This window comes from Mobula birostris, chromosome 10 (assembly GCF_030028105.1).
Source record: "Mobula birostris isolate sMobBir1 chromosome 10, sMobBir1.hap1, whole genome shotgun sequence".
Classification (NCBI taxonomy): domain Eukaryota; kingdom Metazoa; phylum Chordata; class Chondrichthyes; order Myliobatiformes; family Myliobatidae; genus Mobula; species Mobula birostris.
Window position 1 is genome coordinate 137660474 of NC_092379.1, and position 20397 is coordinate 137680870.

At 42.1% G+C, this 20397-nt stretch overlaps 1 protein-coding gene across 7 annotated transcripts in view; it reads right to left on the reverse strand.

Annotated features, from left to right (window-relative positions):
• Positions 1-20397, reverse strand: part of aff2 (AF4/FMR2 family, member 2) — a 703805-nt gene that overhangs the window by 241839 nt on the left and 441569 nt on the right. For all 7 annotated transcript variants that reach the window (XM_072271046.1, XM_072271044.1, XM_072271049.1 and 4 more), the window contains one exon: positions 809-895. In XM_072271046.1, the coding sequence (XP_072127147.1) occupies positions 809-895 (87 nt within the window). The remainder of the gene's footprint in view (positions 1-808; positions 896-20397) is intronic.

The following is a 20397-nucleotide window of genomic DNA, read 5'->3' on the forward strand; positions in this document are numbered from 1 at the left end:
GGTTTCCTCCCACGATCCAAGGACATACCTGTTGGTAGGTTAATTGGTCATCGTAAATTGTCCTGTGATTAGGCTAGGATTAAATCGGGGGAATGCTGGGCGGCGTGGCTTGAAGGGCCGGAAGGGCCAATTACGTGCTGTATCTCAATGAATGAACGAACAAATCTGCACAGACAATATGCAAGACAAGCTTTTCACTGTACCTCAGTACTGATTCCACTGATCCTGATTCCAATTCAAACATAAAAATGCCTAAAAGCATGTACCACCAGGCTCAAAGACAGCTTCGATGCCACTGTTATTGACCAGTTCCCTAATATGATAAGACGGACTTGACCTCACAATCTGCCTTACTATGGCCTTGCACCTTATTATCTGGCTGCACTGCACTTTCTCTGGGGCTGTAACACTTTATTCTGCATTCTGTTATTGTTTTACCTTGAATTTTCTCAATGCACTGTTGTAATGAATTGATCTGCAAGACAAGTTTCTCAATGTTCCTCAGCATATATGACAATAACAAACTAATTTACTGATTTAAATGTACTTGTTTACCAATCAGAATTTTATGCGTTGTAATAAGATCCACTCTTAATTTTCTAAACTTTGTACTCTTAACGCTATGAATCCTTAAGCAGCACATTGTATGATACTCTCTGGCGAATACTGTTTTTTTTTAATCAAACCTCCATCTTGCTGTGGTAGATTTTTATTTTGAGCTTCGAATAGCCAGACCTTATCAAAAAAAAAGTTTCCTTTTAAATTGAACCCCACCCCTGACAAGAGCGGTCCTGTGGCAGGTCCCTACCTTGCTTGGGATCGGGAACTTGGTGGTCTCGGCTTTGCCAGGTGTGTGTATCGCAGTTAAGGGGGGAGGCCACGAATGTGTCATCTCCTGCAGCAGAAAGAAAACAATTTCACAAATCGATTTGTGACCCATTTCACAGCATGTCAAGCTGAGACCATTACAACAGTCTCCAGTAAACATCTCACTGCCGAAAGCACCCCTCATAATATAAGTGTGAGGACATGAATTGAAATGGAAAACTATATCTTACCGTTACATTTTTGAGTTCATTTTGTACATGCAATGAGTTACAGTGTTAACTCCTATACTTCAAGAGGACAACATAATCACCAAAGCAATTAAAAAAAAAAGATTTAACTAAAAGCTATATCCTATTTCTTAGAAATGTGCTGATGATATGGGACACTAAGCTGTCACAGGCATTTTGCATTAATGAGATAACTCTGTACTCAATGCTCCATTAGATGTGTGGGCGAAACGCACACAGTTCTCTGCTGTGTGTAGCTGGAGGCTAATGAGATGCGGTCTCTGAAAACCAAAATCGCTTTGTTCTTAGGAGCCAGTTTTTTTCCCCGAGCTCAGTCACAGCGTTTCTTTAGTGTTATTAAACATGTTTCTCGACTATTTGATCAACTCACCTAACACCTAAGGAAGCCTGGCTTAAAGGCACTGCTTTCCTGTGCTAAGCTCGGTATTAGAAAGGCTTAAGGACTTGGCAGGTACAGCACTGAAACTATGACGGTGATTGCTGCACTGTAATATCAAATTCAACAGTGTGAAGATAAGTAGAGAGCGAGAGATGAACGTATACTACTAGTGTTCCTCTTGGGTTTTACCATTTCTTTCTGCTTCCAGTTTTAAAAGCACAGTCCACAAGTTCAACTGCCTGAAATGTTGAAATGTCAAGTTCCTTTATTGGGGTGGCAAAACACACATGCATCTGTGTTATAATATGGCATAAAGGGAGAACACAGTCAGTGCAAATGCACTGAAATGTCTTACTTTTGGACTCTTGACCTCACCTTGTTATGATCTTGGCACCTTATGGCCTGACAGCACTCTGAAACTAGAACACTTTATTCTCACTAGTTTATTGCTTTCTCTCCTAGCATTCATCTTGAGAGGACGAGAATATAAAGGCAAGGGTGTGATGCTGAGGCATTGGTCAGGCTGCAGCTGGAGAACGGTGAGCAGTTTTGGGTCCCTTATCGAAGAAAGGTTGCGCCGACATTGGACAGAGTCCAGAGAAGGTTGACAAGACTGATCCCAGGAATCAAAAGTTTAACTTTTGAGGAGCATTTGATTTCTCTGGGCCTGTGCTTGAGGGAGATTAGAAGGATTGGGGGGGGGGGGGGGAGAATCTTGTTGAACCTTATTGAATACTGAAAGGCCGAAAAAGAGTGGACATGCAGAGGATGTTTCCTATAGTCTATCATCAGAGGGCACAGCCTCACAAAACAAGGACTTCCCTTAGAACAGAGATGAGGAGGAATTTCTTTAGCCAGACGGTGATAAATCTGTAGAATTCATTGCCATGGATGGCTTCGGAGGCCAAGTCATTGGGTACATTTAAAATGGAGGTTGATAGGTTCTTGAGCATTAAGGGTGTCAAATGTTACAGGGAGAAGGCAGGATAGTGGGGTTAAGAGAGATAATAAATCAGCCATGATTGAATAGTGGAGCAGACTCCATGGGTTAAATGGTCTAATTCTGTTCCTGTGTTTTACGGTACTAACTCAACACACTGTTGTAATGAATTGATCTGTATGAATAGTATGCAAGATAAGCTTTTCACTGTACCTCAGTACACATGACAATGTACTTTTGTTCACAAAATGAATTCCAATTCTGATTCCCATTCACTTGGTCATCACGTTTGGGCCTCTGCCTGTTGGTTGTGATACATGGCTTGACTCTGAGACATTGGATCTGAGATGAGACTTGTTGGTTGCATTCAAATCAATTTACTTCAATTCCCTTTGGCAGGTTTCATAGGTTCAAGGTCGATTCTGGGACAAGAGTGTCATGGTAGTGTAGTGGTTAGCACACTGGTTTGACCTAGGTTCAATTCCCTCTGTTTTTTTAACACAGATCAATCATTGCTCTGAGCAGGAAGTTTTCATACGACCTGAAAAGTGTGTGGCACTTTAAATTTTGTTTTTTGTAATATGCTTTGGTATTCAGCAAGTGATGGTTTATTAAAGATGAGCTTCCAACTTCCATTCTGTGTTTATTGTCACAATGTGTAACAGTGTTGTAATTTGAAACACTGACAATGTAAATATTTTGAAGCTCTAAAATGTTTCAAAGTAAAGGTTGTGGTACATTTATTATTTAGAAAACTTATGGATATATTCATTATCACATAATTAATTACAGGGTATTTCACGATAATATTAGCATAGATTTCAAAATTATATGAACAATTTCAAAATCATATTAACATTATATAAAAGAAAATTTCAGCAGCACAGCAACAAAGGCTATGTGTGTGGGAGTATTTCAGTTACTGCGCGGACGTGCTTTTGAGCTGAGAGGGAACAGTGGTAAGGAGTGTATATGTTCTCCTTGTGACCATATGGGTTTCCTCTGGGTGCCCCCGGTTTCCCCCACATTCCAAAGGTTAGAGTTAGTCAGTTATGGGCAAACAATGATGGCACCTGAAGTATGGTGATATTTGCAAGCTACCCCATGCTCATTATCGGACTATGTTGGCTGTTGACTAAAGAATGCACTCTGTTGTATTTTTTGATATCTTAATCACAAGTAAAATCTTTAAAGAGCTCACGGTTTAGGCTAACAATCCTGTGAAGCAGCAAGCTATGATGGAAGTCCTGTTTTTCAGATCAAGTGAGGAGTAGCAGGTCTGTTTCCTGCTTAGACAACTGAGAGGATCCCTTGGAGTAATGTGAAAATGAGCAGAATAATCCTCTGTCTAAAATTTATCTCTCAGCCAATACCATCAAAATGGTTTCAGTGACACTGTTACTGAGAGGCACTGTTTCTAAGAGAACGTAATACATAACTGTCATTTGTTGGTTGTAAACCATTTGGGGGACATTTAGAAGGTGCTAAATAATAATCCTTCCTTTTATGCTCAGTAGGAATCTAACCCAATTCTTCTTGTTGTTGTTTGTTATGATAAAGGAGAAAGGGCCTCGATGTGCCTAACTGACTCCTCCTTCAAGGCTCAAAGTAGATTTATTACCAACGTACATACATGTCATCATATACAACCCTGAGATTTGTTTTCCTGCGGTTATTCTCAGTGACTACAGAGAAACACAATAGAATCAATCCTCTTCATGGGGAGACTGCCCTGTTGTCAAGGTTTAAGGGTCAAGGATTGATTTAATTTGCCATATACATTCACATGTATTAGGAGTTTGCTGCGGTGTGTTGGCATGAAATACAACAAAAAAAAATTCAACAATTACAAAGAATAAATAATTATTAAAAGTACTGTTAGAGATTGAAGTACAGATACGGAATAAAACATGCATAAACACATAAATATTAGCAGTATTTACAATGTAAACAGGATTATAGAAAGTATAAAAGGTTAAAAGCATGTACAGTGCAGGGCACTGATGGGGGTAATAGATAGAGGGAGTGGGGGATAACTAGATTGGTTCATCAGTTTGACTATCTGGGGAAAGAAACTTTTAAGATGGTGTGAAGTTTTTGTTTTAATAGCCCTATAGCATTTTTCAGATGGGAGATTTTTGAAACGACAGTCTGCAGGGTGGGTAGTGTCCACAATGTATTTCCAGCCCACTTCTTTGTCCTGGACACATACAAGTCTTACAATGATAGAAGACTGCAGCCAATGACTCTTTGTGCTCGCCTGATGTTGGCTATAGTTTTTGTATATTGTGAGAGGATGACAGTTTTGTCACCCAGGTTCAAGTGGGAAGGTAACCTTGTCGCTTTGTTCAGTTCTGTTCCTACCAAAACCAGAGCTAGTAAAATCGTGCACAATCTCAGAGAGTCAGCAAATTTAAAAATCCAAATAAAAAGCTGAACAATTTTACGCAAACTGACAGGTTTGTGAAAATAGCCAGCTCAAAGATATACTTTTGCCTACTTTTAAGTAGCTGAGGAATTTTTCTTCATTGTCATACCAAGATGTTCCCTGGTGGTCTAAAATTTACAATAAGCACAAACGCACTCATTCATTACTGCCTCTTTTGGAGTTTTAAAACAGACTGACTTCAAATCTGCCTTCAAGTATTGGCATAAATCATGACATTGCCGTGAAAGGGTTAAGGAAAATCTTTGTAACTGAAGGGAAACAGTCTTGGATAAAATCCCAGCACTGAACAAACAAAGGCACTGGCCAATTTGGGCAGCCACGATCCATCTTCCAAGGCTGCAGACACATGTCAGTGAAAACAGTCAGCGAACTGTGTATCACTGAAGGTCACATTGGCCCACTGGAACCTGATTTCAACTTTCCCTTTTGCAAGCTCTGCAGACCACATCACAGCCAGCAAGCTCGAAACCACCCGAGTAGAGAAATTAACCTAGTGCCATGTTTTATTTCTGAGGTTACCCCACCATTTACTTCCATGAGGGGTTACCCATCATCTTATCCAAGACTGTTTAATGTCACTTCCTGTACTCAAGTGTAAAGGAGAATGAAAAAATTGTTACTCCAGAGCCGATCCAACACAAAAAAACCCCACAAAAGATAAAGAGCACAATAAATATAAAACTATAAGACCATAAGACAGAAGAGCAGAATTCCAATTTAACACAATTTTATCATGGCTGATCTATTTTCCCTCTCACTCCCATTCTTCTGCCGTCTCCCCATAATTTTTCATGCCCCGAACTATCAAGAACCTATCAACCTCCACCTTAAGTACACCCAATATGTGGCCTCCACAGCCCTCTCCAATGTCAGCATATACCTTGTTAGATAAGGGGCCCAAAACTGCTAACAGTGCCTTATAATATCATATAAAACCTCAGCATTACATCTTTGCTTTTATATTCCAGTCCTCTCAAAATAAATGCTGATCTTGCATTTGCCTTCCTCAGCACCGACTCAACCTGCAGGTTAACATTTAGGGAATCCTGCAGGGCCCCTAAGCCCCTTTGCATCTTGGATTTTTGAATCTTCTCTATGTTTATAAAATAGTCTATGCTTTTATTCCTTCTACCAAAGTGCATAACCATACACTTCCTTACACTATATTCCATTTCCCACTTCTTCGCCCATTCTCCTAATCTGTCTGGGTCCTTATGTAACCTCTCTACTTCATCAGCTCTACCCGACCCTCCATCTATCTTCATATCATCTGCAAACTTGGCCATAAAATCATCAATTCTGTAATCCAAATCGTTGACGTACAATGTAAAAAGAAGCGGCCCCAGCACTGACCTCTGTGGACCACCGCAAGTCATCGATAGCCAACCAGAAAAGGTTTTCTTTATTCCTTGTCTTTGCCTCCTACCAATCAGCCAATCATTTACCCATGCTAGTAACTATCCTGTAATACCACGGGCTCTTATCTTGTTAGGCAGCCTCATGTTTGACTCCTTGGCAAAGGCCTTCTGAAAATCCAAGTACACAATATCCACCGATTCTCCTTTGTCTATCCTGCTTGTTATTTCCTCAAAGAATTCCAACAGATTTCTCAGGGAAGATTTTCCCTTGAGGAAACCACGCTGTCTACAGCCCATTTTATCATGTCCTTCCAAGTACCCTGAGACCTCATCCTTAACAATTGACTTCCCAGCCACCGAAGTCAGGCTAACTGGCCTATAATTTTCTTTCTTCTGCTTCCCCCTCTCCTTGAAGGGTGGAGCAACATTTGCAATTTTCCAGTCATCTGGAACCAAGCTGGAATCTATTGATTCTTAAAAGATCATTACTAATGCCTCCACAACCTGTTCAGCTACCTTTTTCAAAACACTGGGGTGTGGTCCAGATCACTGATCTACCTTCAGACCTTTTGGTTTCCCAAACAACTTCTCCCTAGTAATAGCAACTAGACTCAATTCTGCCCGCTGACACTCTTGCATTTCTAGTGTTCTACTATTGTCTTCCACAGTGAAGAATGATGCAAAGTACTTATTCAGTTTGTCTGCCATTTCTTTGTTCCCCCATTACTACCCCTCCAGCATTATTGTCCAGTAATTCAATATCTACTCTCACCTCTCCTTTTCTCTTTATATATTGAAAAAACTTTTGGTATCCTCATAGATATTATTGGCTAACTCACCTTCGTATTCCATCTTTTCCCTTTTATGCTTTTTTGTTGCCTTCTGTTGATTTTTAAAACCTTCCTGCTAATTTTCGCTCCCTCTCTTTTGCTTTTATGCTATCTTTGACTTCCCTTGTCAGCCATGTTTGCATCATCCTGCCTTTAGAATACTTCATCTTTGGGATGTATCTGTCCTGTGACTTCCTTTCTTTTTGCCATGTTCATTTACGTGCATGTGCGATGTTGGCGGGACGATGTCTCTTGCATGCCTTTACAAGGTGTGGAGCGAGAGAGAGAAAGAGAGAGAGAGAGAGAGAGAGAGAGAGAGAGAGAGAGAGAGACTGCGTGGTGCGCCACTCCTCACACAGACATTTCACAGTATTTACGAGGTCGAGTTGTGATCTCGACACTCAACCCCGGCACGGATGGAAAGCATACTCGGGAGCGGCCCCGACTAGGTTTGAACCCGGGAACCTCCATTCCAGAGTCCGGCGCTGATGTCATTGCGCCACCAGCCAGCCCTATTCTGTGACTTACTAATTGCTCCCAGAAACTCCTGCCATTGCTGTTCTGCCATCAATGCTGCTGGTGTCTCCTTCCAATCGACTTTGGCCAGCTCTTCTCTCATGCCTCTATAATTCCTTTTACTCCACTGTAATACATCTGACTTTATCTTCTCCCTCTCAAATTTCCAGGTGAATTCTAACATATTGTGATCACTGCCTTCTAAGAGTTCCTTTACTTTAAGCTCCCTAACCAAATCTGGTTCATTACAAAACACACAGTCCAGAATATTTTTCCTCTAGCGGGCTCTACTACAGGCTGCTTTAAAAAGTCAACTCATAGACATTCTACAAATTTTCTCTCTTGGGATCTAGCACCAACTTGATTTTGCCAATCCACCTGCATATTGAAATCTCCCACGACTATCGTAACATTGCCCTTTTTACATGCCTTTGCTGTCTTCCAATGTAATTTATAATCCACTCCTGGCTACTTTTCAGAGGCGTATACTGTATATAACTCCCATTATGGTATTTTTACCCTTGCAGTTTCTTAACTCTACCTACAAGAATCCTACATCTTCCAATCCTATGTCACCTCTTTTGAAGGATTTGATTTCATTTCTACCAATAGAGCCATGCCAGCCCCTCCGCCTACCTGCTTGTCTTTTCACTATAACGTGTATCCTTGGATGTTAAGTCCCCAACTATAATCGGCTTTCAGCTATGTCTCAGTGATCCCCATAACATTATACCTGCCAATCTCTAACTGCACTACAAGATCATCCACCTTATTCCGTATACTGTGTGCATTCAAATATAACACCTTCAGTCCTGTATCTGTCACTCTGTCTGATTTTATCCCCACGTTACAAAGCAACTCATCCCAGCTTGCAATGTATCCCTATCATCTGCCTGTCCTTCCTCACAGTCTCACTACACACTGCATCTACTTGTATACCAACTGCCCCATCCTCAGCCCTATCACTCTGGTTCCCATTCCCCTGCCAAATTAGACTAAACCCTCCCTGACAGCTCTAGCAAACTTGCCTACAAGGATATTGGACCCCTCGGGTTCAGGTGGGACCCGTCCCTTTTGTAAAGATCATACCCTCCCCAGAAGAGATCACAGTGATCCAGAAATCTGAAGCACTGCCCCCTGCACCAGTTCCTCAGCTATGCATTCATCTGCCAAATCATCCTATTCTTACCCTCACTGGCACATGGCAGAGACAGCAATTCAGAGATTACTACCCTGGTCTCACTTTTCAGCTTTCTATTACTCCCTGAAATTTCTCTTCAGGACTTCCTCCCTTCTCCGACCTACGCCATTGGTGTGAATATGTGCCAAGACTTCCGGCTGCTCCCCCCTACCCCGTTTAGAATGTCGTGGACCCAATCCATGACATCCCTGACCCTGGCACCTGGGAGGCAACATACTGTCCAGGTGTCTCTTTCACATCCACAGAATCTCATGTCTACTCCTCTAACTATGGAATCCCCTATCACTACTGCAGTCCTCTTCTCCCTCCCCCCACCTTCCCTTCTGAGCCATAGTACCAGACTCAGTGCCAGAGATGGGTCGCTACAGCTCCATCCTGGTAGGTTGTCCTCTTCAACAATATCCAAAGTGGTATATTTCTTATTGAGGCGAACAGCCACAGAGGTACCCTCTACTGGTTGCCCATTTCCTTTTCCTTTTCTGAGGTCACTCAGGTACCCACCTCCTGCATCTTATGGGTGACTACCTCCCTGTAGCTCTTACCTACCACCTCCTCAGTTTTCCATATTTGCCGAAGGTTACTGAGCTGCAGCTCTAGTTCGTTAACACGTCTACTGAGAAGCTGCAGCTCAGTGCATCAACTGCAAGAAGCTGAAGGTCTCCTTAAATCCCCACTTCTCACACAAAGAACACGGCACAGCAGCCCCTGGAACCATTCTCACAGCGCTAACTACGCACTAACAGATGAAGAATGAAGAATAAACTTACCAGAAACTTACCTTGCCCAAGCCTGTTGTACTAAAGCCTCCCCACTCTAACACTGGTCCACTCAAACAATGGCCGCTCTGCTTGTCTTTACCTTATTTTTAGTTGCCTTTGCTAATGAACCGCGATATGATTGGGCTGCTGGAAAAAGCCTAAGGGCCGTGATTGCTCCTCTTCAAATCACTCACCACCTACCTGTGTGGAGCCTCCTCTGTCAATTCAATTGGGCCGTCAGAAAAAGTAAATAATTAAGATTGCTTATATATATAGATTGATAGTACATCCATAAGGTGATGCTGGGCTATACATCAGGTGACTGACAGGAAATAATAAAATAGTGGAGGAATTAGTGGGTGGAGGTGTTGATCAATCTTACTGCTCGGGGAAAGAACCTGTTTTTGAGTCTGGTGGTCATGACATGGATGCTACGCAGCCTCCTCCCTGATGGGAGTGGGACAAACAGTCCATAAGCAGGGTGGGTGGGGTCCTTCATAATATTACTGGCCCTTTTCCAACACGTTTCTGTATACTGTATATGTCATTGATGGTGGGTACATTGATATAGGTGATGCATTGGGAAGTTTTGACTACCTGATGTATCTGCAATGAAATATAATTCAAACCAACATACAAGGCATCTCACGTGCCTGTGACTTGGATGGATTGCACTGTAAAACAGCCCAGTAAGCTTCATCATTTGAACACTCTCTCCCTCTAATCCAATACAATTTAAAGCATACACCACTTTATCATTCCAGTGCTTCACATACACTTAGTGGACACTTTATTACACACTCTACCTAATAAAGTGGCCACGGGAGTGGAACTCTGTGTGGTCCTCTGCTGCTGCAGCACATTCATTTAAGTTTGATGTGTTGTGTGTTCAGGGGTGTTCTTCTGCACACCACTGTTGTAACATATCATTATCTGCGTTACTGTCGCCTTCCTGTCAGCTTGAACACAATGGCCATTCTCCTCTAAACTCTGTCATTAACAAGGTGTTTTCATCCATGGAACTGCCTCTCAAAGAATGTTTTTTTTCTTTCTCACACCATTCTCTGTAAACTCTAGAGACTGCTGTGCACGAAAATCCCAGCAGATCAGCAGTTCCTGAGATACTCAAACCACCCTGTTTTGTACCAACAACCATCCCACATTCAGAGTCACTTAGACCTAATTTCTTCTCCATTCTGCTGATTGGTCCAAATGACAACTGAACCTCTTGACCATTTCTGATGCATGCTTTTTTGCACTGAGTCACTGCCACATGATGGGCTGATCAGATATTTGCAATAACGAGGTGTTCAGACATATCTAATAAGTGGCCACGTATACCGGCGATATTAAACCTGATTCTGATTCTTGAGGCACTTGAAGATCTTAGAGAGGCAAATGAGTGAACAGAGAATGTAGAGATATGGACCATGTGTAGGCAGAGGTTATTAGTTCAGTTGGGTGTGTAATTACTAGTCTAACTAATAAGCCTGTTTATTTGCTAGATTCACTAATAAAAGGGAACAGTCTCGGAATACAAGTATGTCCCTTTGGAACAGAGGTGAAGAGGAATTTCTTTAGGTAGAGGGTGGTGAAGTTGTCCTGATGAAGGGTCTTGGCCTAAAACATCAACTGTCTATTCCTTTCCATAGGTGCTCCCTGACCCGTTGAGTTCCTCCAGTATTTTGTATGCGTTACTCTGAATTTTAAAATAAACATCATTACAATTAGTTCTATTTTTGAAAGATTATTTCTGAAAAATCATCTTTTCTCTCAGTCTCAGGTGTAAGCTTTAAATCGTTGCAATGTAACCCATGATGTTTCTTTCTTGTAGGTTGCTTTGAGAACTGGTCAAGGTCTTGTGCTGCTCAGGCAACTTACTGACATCGCCGCTACTGGAGAACAGAGCTGTTTCTGATCTATCACCTGACATCAAGCGAAAAAGGAGGGGTAAGTTGCATCACCCTATGGGCCATTTTCTTTGATCTTTACAGTGTGTACTATCTCATCAACCCTCAGCATATAATCTCATTGCCTCAGTAAAGCAGCCAGCATAGTCAAAGACCCCATTCACCACCGACATTCCCTTATCTCCCCTCTCCCCACCCGCAGAAGATGCAAAAGCCTGAAAGTACATACCACCAGGCTCAAGGAGAGCTCTAACCCACTGTTACAAGACTATTGAATGGTCCTCCTAGTACAGTAAAATGGGCACTTCACCTCACAATCTACCTCATTATGATCTTGCATGATTGTTTATCCACATTGCATTGTCTATCTACTGTCAATCTACACAGCATTGTCTATCTACATTGCACTGTCTGTCTATTCTCTATCTACATTGCACTGTCTAACTATTGTCCATCTACATTACACTGTCTATCGTCCATCTACATTGCATTGTACATCTAGTGTCCATCTACATTACACTATCTATTGTCCATCTACATTTGCACTGTCTGTCTATTCTCTATCTACATTGCACTGTCTAGTTATCGTCCATCTACATTGCACTATCTATTGTCCATCCACATTACACTGCCTATCTACATTGCATTGTCTGTCTATTGTCCATCTACATTGCACTGTCTATCGTCCATCTACATTACGCTGTCTATTGTCCATCTACATTGCACTGTCTAGCTATCGTCCATCTACATTGCACTATCTATTGTCCATCCACATTACACTGTCTATCTATTGTCCATCTACATTACACTGTCTGTCTATTGTTCACCTACGTTGCACTGTCTGTCTATTCTCTATCTACATTGCACTATCTATCGTCCATCTACATTACAGTGTCTATTGTCCATCCACATTACACTGTCTGTCTATTCTCTATCTACATTACACTGTCTATCTATTGTCCATCTACGTTGCACTGTCTGTCTATTCTCTATTTACATTACACTGTCTGGCTATGTTATATTACCTGTCTACATTGTAGTTCCTATCTATTGTCTATCTACTGTCAGTCAACATTGTATTGTCTATCTACATATGCACCTGTTGCATTTTATTCTGCCCTCAGTTTTTGTTTTACCTTGTTCTACCTCAATGCATTGTGCATTAATATGATCTGGATGAACAGTATGCACACAAGCTTTTCACTGCATCCTGTTACTTGTGCTGATAATAAACCAATTCCAGTTACACTCACAATCCAACCCTTCCTTCCATAAAGCCCATAATTCTCCATTTTTCTTACATCCATGTGCCTACTTAAAATCTGGTGTATGTTAGAGTGATTTTTGGGTTTCCCTCATTGACATATAGCAAATGGCTTTGGCTACCAGTCTTCTATTCTTTGATAATGTACTGTGGATTCAGTCTGGGACAATGCATTCCTAAAAGCTGTCGATCCTAGTTCTGACGCTGCTGGCATCTGTGGGTTGGATGCGAATCAGAAGGTGTGATGTTTGTATGTAGTTTCAAAACAAAGCATTGTCTATACTTTGTAAATATGGAATTGTCCTTTGTGTTTAGCAAATAAATATCGAGCCTCACGTTGGGCCAGCACACCTTTCCATCGAAAGCGTCTCCATATGATGCCTGCTGTACCTTGTTTTGTCCAATAAAGAAGCTGCTTTGTATCTACCAGTAACTCTCTCTGGGGATTTCATTCACGCAACAACAGTGTATGTCCCTAACCTACCAGCCTCTACTGTCACCTATGGCAGTGCATTCTAAACACATACAGAGGCATGCAAAAGTTTGGGCACCCTTGTCAAAATTTCTGTTCATGTGAATAGTTAAGCGAGTAAAAGATGACCTGATTTCCAAAAGGCATAAAGTTAAAGATGACACATTTCTTTTTAATATTTTAAGCAAGATTACTTTTTTATTTCCATCTTTTATAGTTTCAAAATAACAAAAAAGGAAAATGGCCCAAAGCAAAAGTTTGGGCACCCTGCATGGTCAGTACTTAGTAACACTCCCTTTGGCAAGTATCACAGCTTGTAAACGCCTTCTGTAGCCAGCTAAGAGTCTTGCAATTCTCATTTGGGGGATTTTTGCCCATTCTTCCTTGCGAAAGGCTTCTAGTTCTGTGAGATTCTTGGGCCATCTTGCATGCACTGCTCTTTTGAGGTCTATCCACAGATTTTCGATGATGTTTAGGTCGGGGGACTGTGAGGGCCGTGGCAAAACCTTCAGCTTGCGCCTCTAGAGGTAGTCCATTGTGGATTTTGAGGTGTGTTTAGGATCATTATCCTGTTGTAGAAGCCATCCTCTTTTCATCTTCAGCATTTTTACAGACAGTGTGATGTTTGCTTCCAGAATTTGCTGGTGTTTAATTAAATTCATTCTTCCCTCTACCAGTGAAATGTTCCCCGTGCCACTGGCTGCAACACAAGCCCAAAGCATGATCGATCAACCCCCGTGCTTAACAGTTGGAGAGGCGTTCTTTTCATGAAATTCTGCACCCTCTTTTCTCTAAACAAACCTTTGCTCATTGCAGCAAAAAAGTTCTATTTTAACTTCATCAGTGTCCAGGACATGCTTTCAAAATGCATCAGGCTTGTTTAGATGTTCTTTTGCAAACTTCTGGTGCTGAATTTTGTGGTGAGGACGCAGGAAAGGTTTTCTTCTGATGACTCTTCCATGAAGGTCATACTTGTGCAGGTGTCGCTGCACAGTAGAACAGTGCACCACCATTCCAGAGTCTGCTAAATCTTCCTGAAGGTCTTTTGCAGTCGAACGGGGGTTTTGATTTCCCTTTCTAGCAATCCTATGAGCAGCTCTCTCCGAAAGTTTTCTTGGTCTTCCAGACCTCAACTTGATCTCCACCATTCCTGTTAACTGCCATTTCTTAATTACATTATGAACTGAGGAAACGGCTACCTGAAAACGCTTTGCTATCTTCTTTTTGCCTTCTCTTGCTTTGTGGGTATCGTTTATTTTAATTTTCAGAGTGCTAGGCAGCTGCTTAAAGGAACCCATGGCTGCTGATTGTTGGGACAAGGTTTGAGGAGTCAGGGTGTTTATAAAGCTTTGAAATTTGCATCACCTGGCCTTTCCTAACAATGGCTGTGAACAAGCCATAGCCCTAACAAGCTAATTAAGGTCTGAGACCTTGGTAAAAGTTATCTGAGAGCTCAAGTCTCTTGGGGTACCCAAACTTTTGCATGGTGCTCCTTTCCTTTTTTTCACTCTAAAATTGTACGAAACAAAAATAATACACTAATCTTACTTAAGATGTTGAAAAGAATGTTTCGTCTTTAACTTTATGACTTTTGGAGATCAGTTCACCTTCTACTCACTTAACTGTTCACAGTAACAAATTTTGACCGGGGTGCCCAAACTTTTTTATGCCACTGTACCACTCTCTGCAAAAACTCACTTCTAACATCTCCCCTAAACTTGCCACTTCCTCTGGAATTGGCCATGCTGCCCTGGGAAAAGGCTACTGGGAGTCCACTCTATCAAGACCATAGTTTATCCTTTCCCACAGACCAAGGAGAAAAACACAAATCGTTTATTTATAGTAGTTTATCAAGGTTCACATACAAGGCAGGCAACGGACCACCCAGTGAGATTTCTATGATGTGCTTACTGTTCATGAGTCTCAAGCAGCCCCGAGTCTCATTATTTTTAAGGATTGCCTAAGATGTATGTGTGCTGTTTGGATGTAAATCAGTGAAGGAGTTATCTCATCTGAAGGAGAAATCTAATTGAGTATCTTTACATTTCCATCACTGAGCACATCTACAAGAAGCACTGTCGCAAAAAAGCCATCCACCAACCAGGCCATACTCCTCCTTGCTGTGGCCATCAGGAAAGAGGTACAGGAGCCTCAGGATCTATACAACCTTTTTCAGGAACAGTTAATACTACTCAACTATCAGGCTCTTGAAACAGAGGAGATAAGTTCACTCAACTTCACTCACCCTATTACTGAACTTCTTGCAAACTATGGACTCAATTTCAAGGACTCCTCATCTCATGGTCTCAAAAATACATTGGTTATTTACAGTATTTATTTTTTTTGTATTTGCATAGTTTGACGTCTTTTGCACATTAGTTGTTTGTCTGTCATGTTGGGTACATTCCTACTTTGATCCTATTGTTTTTGCTCTGAATGCCAATAAGAAAATGAATCTCAGGATTGTATGGCGACATATAAGTACTTTGATAATAAATTCATTTTGAACTTATTATCTCTGAATAGCAGCATCCTCTGTTAGAAATTTGTACATCCTCCCCATGATTGAGTGGGTTTCTTCCGGGTGCTCCGGTTTCCTCTCACAGTCCAAAGATCTACCAGTTAGCAGTAAATCCTAAACAGGAGAGATTCTACAGACGCTGGAAATCCAGAGCAAAACACACAAAATGTTGCAGGATCTTAGCAGGTCAGGCAGCATAGATCAAAATGAGCAGCCGACGTTTCGGGCCGAGATCCTTCCTAAGGACAGATTAGCAGGTTAATTGGTCATTGTAAATTTTCCTGTGGTTAGGCTAGGGTTAAAAGGATGAGTTGCTGGGCAGTGTGGCTTGTTGAGCTGTAATTCTCTGTTCTGCGCTGTATCTCTAAATAAACTAAAACAAAATAAATACCCACAATAGTCTGTGTGCAGTGAGTAATGAATGCTCCTTCTGGAAGTATTTGCCTTGCTTGTTGAGTCTTTCCCCAGGAGCCTAGTAGTCTGAGGGGTGACCTCACTCTATCAATACCATAGTTTATCCTTTCCCACAGACCAAGGAGAAAAACACAAATTGAGGACTGGAAGATTGCAAATGTCACTCCGCTATTTAAGAAGGGGGCAAGGAAGCAAAGAGGAAATTATAGACCTGTTAGCTTGACACCGGTGGTTGGGAAGTTGTTGGAGTCGATTGTCAAGGATGATGCTACAGATTACCTGGAGGCATGTGACAAGATAGGCAGAACTCAGCATGGATTCCTTAAAGGAAAATCCTGCCTGACAAACCTATTACAATTTTTTGAGGAAATTACCAGTAGGCTAGACAAGGGAGATGCAGTGGATGTTGTATATTTGGATTTTCAGAAGGTCTTTGACAAGGTGCCACACATGAGGCTACTTAACAAGATAAGAGCCTATGGATTTACGGGAAAGTTACATAAGTGGATAGAGCGTTGGCTGATTGGCAGGAAACAGAAAGTGGGAATAAAGGGATCCTATTCTGGTTGGTTGCCGGTTACCAGTGGTGTTCCACAGGGGTCCGTGTTGGGGCCGCTTCTTTTTTACATTGTACATCAACGATTTGGATTATGGAATAGATGGCTTTGTGGCTAAGTTTGCTGACGATACGAAGATAGGTGGAGGGGCCGGTAGTGCTGAGGAAACGGAGAGTCTGCAGAGAGACTTGGATAGATTGGAAGAATGGGCAGAGAAGTGGCAAATGAAGTACAATGTTGGAAAGTGTACGGTTATGCACTTTGGCAGAAAAAATAAATGGGCAGACTATTATTTAAATGGCGAAAGAATTCAAAGTTCGGAGATGCAACGGGACTTGGGAGTCCTCGTACAGGATACCCTTAAAGTTAACCTCCAGGTTGAGTCAGTAGTGAAGAAGGCGAATGCAATGTTGGCATTCATTTCTAGAGGAATAGAGTATAGGAGCAGGGATGTGATGTAGAGGCTCTATAAGGCACTGGTGAGACCTCACTTGGAGTACTGTGGGCAGTTTTGGTCTCCTTATTTAAGAAAGGATGTGTTGACGTTGGAGAGGGTACAGAGAAGATTCACTAGAATGATTCCGGGAATGAGAGGGTTAACATATGAGGAACGTTTGTCCACTCTTGGATTGTATTCCTTGGAGTTTAGAAGAATGAGGGGAGACCTCATAGAAACATTTCGAATATTGAAAGGCATGGACAGAGTGGATGTGGCAAAGTTGTTTCCCATGATGGGGGAGTCTAGTATGAGAGGGCATGACCTAAGGATTGAAGGGCGCCCATTCAGAACAGAAATGCGAAGAAATTTTTTTAGTCAGAGGGTGGTGAATCTATGGAATTTGTTGCCACGGGCAGCAGTGGAGGCCAAGTCATTGGGTGTATTTAAGGCAGAGATTGATAGGTATCTGAGTAGCCAGGGCATCAAAGGTTATGGTGAGAAGGCGGGGGAGTGGGACTAAATGGGAGAATGGATCAGCTCATGATAAAATGGCGGAGCAGACTCAATGGGCTGAATGGCCGACTTCTGCTCCTTTGTCTTATGGTTTTATGACCTCATAGCAGTGAATAAAATCTTGAGAGGCATTGATATGGTAATAATTACTTTCTCACCAACCCCAAGTCTAAAATCTGGAAAGTATGGATTTTAGGGCGAGAGGGGAAAGATCCGAGGTGCAACCTTTCACACAGATTGTGGTAAGCATGTGGAATGTGCTTCCAGGTGAGATGTTAGTGCACGTGTTGAGGGCATTCCGCAAGTGTCGCTAAGCTTCCAGCAACATTATAGCATGGCGACAACTTACTAACCCGAATCCATATGTCCTTGGAATGTAGGAGGAAACCAGAGCACCGAAAGGAAACCCATGTGGTCACAAGGATAAAGTACAAATTCCTTATGGTTCTATGCATCCATCACTCTCTGACATCCCCACTATACTTTCCTCCAGTCACCTTAAAATTTGGCTCTTCATATTAGCCATTTAGCCCTGGGAAACGTCTCCAGCTGTCCTCTCTAGCAATGTTTCTTTTTATCTTATACATCTTGATTGTGGAAAATAATTGTGCTTTTTCTTGTAAAAAAAAATTGTATAATTTATGGTTTTCTTGTGAGTGCTGCTTTATGCATGTAATGCTGCTACAAGTGAGTTTTCCATTGCATCTGAGCCCCCATGCATTTGTGCATGTGACAATGAAAATGACTTTGATATTGGCTTTGACCTGTAGCAGCTACTGATCTACTTTGATCTACTTCAATTTCATGGAAGAGGAAGTACTATGGAGCATAGAACAATACAGCACAGTATAGGCCCTTCAGCCCACAATGTTGTGCCATCTAACCTACTCGAAGATTAATCGAGCACAGTCCTCAAATTTAGTTTCCCTTAGAAAGTCATTCTTAGCTCATGTTTGTTTTGTGCAACCCCGATCCTGATCCACAGCTCTATAACAGAGCCGATTTGAGTGACAACCAGCATCAAACAAGGTTCTGTCATTGAAATGACACTCTGGAAAAAATCGGGTGAATGGAGAGAATTTTTTCCATTGGTTGGGGAGAGTGGGACAAGGAGGTGGAGTCCAAAAACAAAAATGAAAGCACGACCTTCAAGACTGAAATTTGAAACTTCAACCTACAGCGAGTGATGGGAAGACAATAAGACCATAAGGTATAGGAGGAGAACTAGGCCATTCAGCCCATCGAGTCTGCTCTGCCATTTCAACATCGTTGATCAATTTTCCTCTCAACTCCCTTCACCTGCCTTTCCTCCTAACCTTTGACACCCTGAAGCATTAAGACCATTTCAACCTCTGCCTTAAATATATCCAATGACCTGGCCTCCACAGCCACCTGTAGGAATGAATTCCATGGATTCACCACACTCTGGCTGAAGAAATTCCTCCTCATCTCTATTCTAAAGCGACGACCCTCTACTCTGAGGATGTGCCCTCCAGTCCTAGATTTCCCCCAGTGGAAGTCAGGACTCTTCTTTGTGTGATTGCATATAACACATTAATAGAAGTAGATGCCAATGAAAGGATTTTTTGGACAAACAGAAGCGGTTTGACAGATGATCAGCTGGTGCAACACACACAAAGTGCTGGAAGAACTCAGCATGTGAAGCAGCATCTATGGAGGGGAATGAACAGTCGTCATTTTGGGCCAAGATCCATCATTGATTAGAGATAGGCAAAGGAGTGGCCTTGATCCCAATTGGGTAACTTGATGATGCAATAGTTTCGTGTTGACCTCACCTGCTGTCGATGTACCGTGTCAAAGTATGGCACAGTAGCTTAGCAGTTAGCACAATTGTCTTACTGCATCAGTGATCACCGATTGTGGTTTGATTCCACCGCTGTCTATAAGGATTTTGTATGTTCACACAGTGACCGTGTGGGTTTCCTCCAGATATTCCGATTTCCTCGCACATTCCAAAGTTAAAGTTAGTGTTAGCACACTGTGGCCATGTTATGTTGTCACTGGAAGCGTGGCAATACTTACAGGCTGTTTGCAGCACAATTTTTGCTGATTTCATTTCATGTAAAATGATGCATTTCACTGTACATTTCGATGCTTTAATGTACATGTGACAAATAAATCTAATCTAATCTCATGTAGATTCTGCACATTCTCCTCATAACTGTGGGTTTCCACTGGGAAGAGGGAAGGGGGAAGGGGGTGGGGACTGATAGGATTGTTCTAGATGAACTGGAAAGAGTGGCCATGGAGAGTGTTCTCAGTAGTAGGAGAGTCTAGGGTCAGAAGGCACAGCCTCAGAACAAAGAGACATCCTTTTAGATTAGAAATGAGGAGGAATTTCTTTAGCCAGAAGGTGGTGAATCTAAGAAATTTGTTGCCACAGATAGCAGTGGAGGCCAAGTCATTGGGGATATTTATGTAAGGGGTTTCTTCTTTTATGTTACTGTGTAGGCTAATCAAAATGGCTTCTTTGTTATGTTAACTGCTGAGGAAGTTCTCTCTCACTAGCAGCTTGTTTGGGTTATAGAGAGAGTTATAATCAGTTGCTAACCAATTGGGATAGACGTTATTCTTTCTTGTGTGTCTGTAAGCTATTGTGATGCATGGGTTTTTGGGCAAAAGGCGCGATGGGGAGAGAGAGAGTGGACGCAATGCTGTGAGCTGGCCGATGGGGCAGACCCCGAGCGGGAGTCCAAGGTCCAGGGTCATCGACGAGGGGAGGAGACGAAGACAGACTCGTGTGGAGCGTCTGGTCGACCACCGTGGTTGGTCCCAGATG